Raw genomic sequence first — 6,000 nt, forward strand, 5'->3', positions numbered from 1 at the left:
GCATGATTGCAGTTTTGAAGCAGAGACATTTTCAAAGTCGTTCTCTTTGTGTTTATTCCCATGGAGAATGGGTTTTTTAGCGTTAACAACAAACCAATCCTTGTGCTGGCTACCACGGCAACCGGGCTGGTTCTGTGTCCACTCTCCTCCCTCATGGCAGCTTCAATAGCCAGTGTTGCGTGACACAACAGAAAGCACAATAAAACCACTCTGGCTACTTTCTATGATTTGTTTTATCCAGACACTTATGTTGGGCCACCTGCATCTGCTGTGTGGTTCCACAGTACGCAGCGTGTCACACCATGCCTGTCTGCAGGGAGCCTGTGGGGGGGGCAGGCAGGCAGACAGGCAGACAGGCAGGCAGGCAGGCAGGCAGGCAGGCAGGCAGGCAGGCAGGCAGGCAGGCAGGCAGACAGGCAGGTAAACTGACACACAGACAGGTGGCTCGGTACTAAGACAAACATATTTATCACAGTATGACACACAGACCACACTGAAACCCAACAGATAAATCAAGATAACACTGATGAACTTCCAGCTCCACTGTAAAACAGAGCGACGCAATTAGAAATGCCTTAGCTTTGGTTCCTCATTGTGACCGAGTGCTAGGACTCCTCCTCCCCCCTGGGAGGGAGACTGAAGTTGGTTGGGCTTGCACCCACTGTCCCCTTCCATGCCCCTTTTAGTTTGCCCCACTTGCCCCAGACAGAGGGCCTGCCACGCTGCATTGTACTCCCATGCTTGTAATCATGTTTGTGAAGATGGCTTGTGAAGGAGGCTTTTACTTTGAGATTATACGTGAACGGATAATGCAGACAAACACGCTTTCAAGCTCGCATCCGCGCTAAGCCCGTATGCAAATGCCAGGGAGACTTCCTTGTTGTATTTTAGTCGTGCTACATTGTAACACAAGAAAGACACACCATACTGTAGAAACTTCTGGAAAAGTGAGGCAATAAACTGGCGCCAGATGGGTTGGGTTTCGAAAGAGGCACATAAAAAAAACATAATCAGAAATTTGTTATCGTTGACACTTTTACTGTGTGGTGCCATGAAGTGGGTCATTGTGTGTCTCTTTCTCTCTGGCATGACAAGAACAAAGAGAAAAGCAGTGAAGTTGAGGGATGCATAGTTTCCCTAAATGTCACGGCTGTGAAGTCAATCCCTTGTTTGTATCCTCGACAACTTGATGGAAGGATCCTGTTGTTGGTCTTGTTTTCCTGGCGGTGGACATTGTGTCTTTGTTGCATCTGCGCTACTGTCCGAGAGTCAGTTCCCAACAGAACTGAGAGACCACAGAATAGGCCCATGCTCTTGGCACTGGTGAATACGGTTTTATGAGGCAGGCCAAGCAAAAACAGAATTCCAATAAAAGATAACTAGATTCCATAGATTTGGGTTGTGACCAAGTGCCCACTTGAGAGCCCCCGCAGAGGCACCTAGATTCACGCGGTAACTTGAATGAAAAGGGAGACGGGGCAAGGATGTCTTAAATGCCTTCAAGTGTGAATGCTTGTGAGCTACTCGAAGGCGCTGTTGATTGATGTGGAGCTTGCCCTTGTGATAGGGCTGTCCTTCTCATTACACCTCACTGGGGAATGCTTCAATTGTGCTGATGTACTTGTTATTATCTTCGGTTAATGGTGTGCTGTTAGAAACTGCATAGTGGGCCATCTACATTGGAGGTCTATTTGATTTACAGCAGGCGGTCATTGACTCTCCAAGCTTCCCAACATTTGTCCCGTGTGTCTTTTAGGTAATTATGGGAGGGTCGTTGAATGCATGGTCCACCTGGCCAGTCCCTATAGCACTCAGCTAATTAAGCACGCTGAGGGGAGCCAGTGCTGCTTTGCTTCATCACTGCTCCAGTCTCTCAAAACCATGGCACTTGGTTTTACTGGAGCTGGTGTTTGTACTGTATGACCAATGTCCTTAGTCATGTCTCAGTCCAAGTCCTAGTCATTGGACTATTTCTCACTGTCGGAGTTTTCGGGTTTTGCTTGCCCCCACTCTACCACCCCTGGGAGCTTGCTGTGACAGGCTGAGCTGAATCCAGAATCCACATGGCGCTACCGTGACAACGGTCGGCTGGTTGTGCTGCCGGTTGCCGGTGGAAACCAGCAGTGGCGGAGTACAAAGGAGGGATTGTTGGGGCGGCGAGCGAGCGAGGCTGTCGTATAACTCAGGCCCGTAGTCATTTACATCCAGGCTGCAGTCTTAGGGACCTTGCTCTCACCTAACCTCTCTCTCAGGGCTGTCTGGCATGGTACCTGCTCCTGTGATAGAATCATAATAAGAACCTTATGTCATTATGAGAAGATCACAGTCATATCCCCTGTCATGAAGAGTACATTTAGTTTCTATATGGAGGTGCGTGGAGCTTGTGAAAAATGAGTTTCTCAGGCCATCCGACCTCCCCCACCCCCAGCCCTGCACATGGAGTGCTGGGCCAGTGATTGTGCATTGGAGAAGTGCAACTCTATAGCTCCCTCAGGGTAGAAATAATCCCATTGAGGTACAATGGTGTCCTGTTGGGACACTGTTCACATTGTGGTTTGGGTTTGCAAGCCTGTGAGTTTGGGAAGGGAAGTGTGGGATATCCATGATACTATAGACACATACTTCTACTCACACATATGCATGCGCACGCACACACACAGACCTCAGACCTCCTCATATCATCTCCTGTTGTGATTCAGTTTTTTCTTTTTTCTTGATTTTAATAGTTATATCTATATTTTATAATTTCTCGCAGATCTCCAAGGAAATAACTGGGTTTATTCTGCCTTCCAAACCGCTTCCTTCCCACTGGGTTTCTAATTGGCATTGTATGCTCTCTGGTAACTCTGGGCTCAGGGCACAATGAGTTAATTAGCCGTAAGATGTTTTAGAAGTGTTGAAGCAAAACACTTTAAATGGAGATTAAAGCCAGTTCAGTTTTTTTTCCCCTACAGGCGTTTATCTCTGGGGTTCCCTCTAATGAAGCTCCCTGTTTCTGCAGACTGAGCAGATTCGCCTCCGTCACTAATGCTTGAATGCATATCTTCAACCGTCCAGTCAGACAAGGTTACACAGGAACCCCGCCGCACTTACAGGTGACCCCTGACCCCTGTATGCTGAGAGCTCCTTCATCTGAAGGGAGTTTGGTGTTGGATTATGGAATACTGTTGCTCAGTGGAGGCTGGTGTCTCTTCCTTGCTACTCCTACAATCCTCAAGTGGAACTCAAGTCCAAACCTGGGGTTTTTAATGCGTAAGATTCTGTTTTTAACCAAAGGGGAGCTGTCAAAAACAAATCTTTTAAAGTCACTACCAACTTTCAAAATGTTCTGGAAATGTACTGGAATAATTAGGAACTTTTGAGGTCCTTTGTAGATCTCCACTTTTAGTGGGGTAGCTTGACCCCAGTGGATTGGAGTGTGAAAAGTTGCCAAACTAAAGAGAAGCGTATGAAGTGTCCTCTTTACAAGAGCATCCCAACTGTTTTCATCTCGACGGCACCGAGGCAGAAATGAAGTGTGTTGAGTCTTTCGGAAAGTTGAAAGGAAGTTTATGTCTCCATATTGTCCTTTGCTGTCATCTATTTCTTCGTCATTAAATTCATTCCTGACAGATAGATCCTGGTAGACAGGAAATATTCCTTTTTAAAGAAGATCTTCTTATCAAACAGTGTTGTGACTCATGTTACTTTTGATCAACATATAATCACACACAATGCAACAGCTTGGTTTCCTACACAGACGTAATATCCTCCGAGTGAACATACAGGTAGGATGGTGTGGACAGTATTGGATTTGCTCAATATCCCCATGTTTGCTTCAAGGACCTGAGTAGAGGATGGGAATTGATTGGATATCAGATATGTCTGTCTCAAGTACCAGAAGAGATGCTCAGGGGGCATGTGATGGGGAACATGCTAGTGAATACCAATCACACACAATCATTCTACTAATCTCTCCCTCACTCTCTCTCTCTCTCTGGCTCTCTCTCTCTCTGTGACTTTCTATCTCTGTTTCTTTTTGTCTCTCTTTTTGTCTCTTTCTCTTTTGCTCTCTCCCTCCGTCTTTTTTTCTTTGCCTCTCTTCCCCGCTCCCGCTCTCTTTCTCTCTCCTCTCTCTTTTTCTTTCTCTCAGTCTCAGCCACGATAAAATGAAGATGAGGTAGCAGAGCTGTATTCAAGCAGCTGCTCCTAGTTGTTCCAACACTGCTTCTCCCCCAACAGACAGGTTCACACAGAGGCCACTGTGTAAACATCTCGTCTAACCAGGAGGTTATTAATCCAATACATGTTTCGGTTTAGCGCCACAGTACAGTATGCTACTGGATAGGTAATGGAGTGTTAATTGTAAACATGAGCGACACAAACTTGTGCAAACAGCAGACTGCTCCTCTTTCAGCTGTTTGCTGAGACCAAGCAGTGACCACCTGATATTACGTATTCTGAGAGGATTCAGTCCCTTCTCCCCGCCCACGTCTCTCCCTTCCTCCCCATCCCTATATCCCTCCTCCTTCACCCCTCTTCTATCCCTCCTCATCCCTCCTCATCCCTCCAGTCCTCCTACCTCCTCATCTTTCCATCCCTCCCTCATCCATTCATTCCAGCCTGCATCTCAAGCTGTCCAAACTCTCTGTAAGCTTTTCTCTTTTATAGCTTTTCTCTTCGTCTGTTCTAGGCACTGAACTTCTGTTCAGCTCCATGCCTGTTGCTACCCCCCCCCCCACCCCGCCCAAATAACCCCACCTACAGGTTGATGCTTCCTCAGCCATTGTCAACTTGAGATCAAAACAGCTGTGATGTGTCTCTCATCTCTAAAGTGTTGTTCGGAATGTGTGTATAATATGACATTACAAATATCTGTGTAGGGATTTCTTTCATGCAAAAATGCCACGGACCGATCCATGCGTCTCTTGTGTACTAATCGTTACATGATTAAATAGGGATGCCACACACGCAGAAACATTTGTGTGTGTGTGTGTGGCGGGGGTGGGGGGGGAGGGGTGATTATGCAGCAGAGGTAAAGACGGTGGCAGAAGCCTTAAGCTGTGACAAGACTTCTTAATGACTCCTTGTTTTGGCTGCAGCGGAGCCTGTGTGCGGTGGGGTTTTTCCGTCCTCCAGCACTCTTCTTCTCTACCTGCAGCATGAATCATTTATCCTGTGGATGTAGAGGCAGTTAGCAGTGCTCTGAATACCTGGCCGGAGACAGTGGCTTTGAAACTGATATACCCTTCTGAAAGATATGACTTCATATGTTTAGCTGCTTGTCTATCTTTATGGCAGGACAGTACATTTACATGAACTGGTTTGTCAACACTTCCCACGCCACCCCATATACACGCACACGCACGATCACACAATGGTTTCATGTCTGAACGCCTGTTCAGGTCTGCCGTTACGGCCATTCATCTTTCCCCCCAGCTGTGTGATTGCCTGTACAGGAACACAAGGCCTCAAACAGCACTGCCATGTCGCCGTCACATCCATGATGACTGATGAGGTCATTAGGGTTTAAGAACACATTAGGTTTTGTTGGTGGCCCACAGGACAGAGTGGAGGTTAAAGCAGAGCACTGGATGAAAGCGAGGAGGACAAAGAGAGGATTGAGGGGCAGATACAGTGGCTAGCTGTGTACTGCGGAGGGGAAACAGGCATTCCATCAGGCCTGGTTTGAGCAGTGATATTTAACCCTGGTCCAGAGGCTGCTATGAATACATTAACAGCCACGGGGGTGAGAGGAGATGAGTTTACTCTGACCATGTCTGTTATCCAGAATGGACCAGTCACCGTCCACACAACCAGACGCAGAACAGGCTGAGGAACAGGAACAGGGAGAGGAACAGGAGCAGGAACAGGGCGAGGAACAGAAGCAGGAGCAGGGCGAGGAACAGGAGCAGAAGGGGAAGGAGAAGGAAGAGAGGCAGGAGGTCAGAGAGGAGCTGGGTAGGAGGGATGCCAGTACCAGCGGCAGGATGGGAGCCAGCTGCTGTGGCTGCCTTCCTC

General features: G+C 47.6%; 1 protein-coding gene across 1 annotated transcript in view; it reads left to right on the forward strand.

The window, feature by feature from the left end:
- plekha7b (pleckstrin homology domain containing, family A member 7b) overlaps positions 1-6,000 on the forward strand; it is a 72,511-nt gene that overhangs the window by 1,392 nt on the left and 65,119 nt on the right. The window contains exon 4 of the mRNA XM_084681927.1: positions 5,771-6,000. This exon is cut by the window's right edge and continues 100 nt beyond it. Within this exon, the coding sequence (XP_084538053.1) occupies positions 5,771-6,000 (230 nt within the window). The remainder of the gene's footprint in view (positions 1-5,770) is intronic.

This window comes from Hypomesus nipponensis, chromosome 19 (assembly GCF_054491055.1).
Source record: "Hypomesus nipponensis isolate SF chromosome 19, ASM5449105v1, whole genome shotgun sequence".
NCBI lineage: Eukaryota > Metazoa > Chordata > Actinopteri > Osmeriformes > Osmeridae > Hypomesus > Hypomesus nipponensis.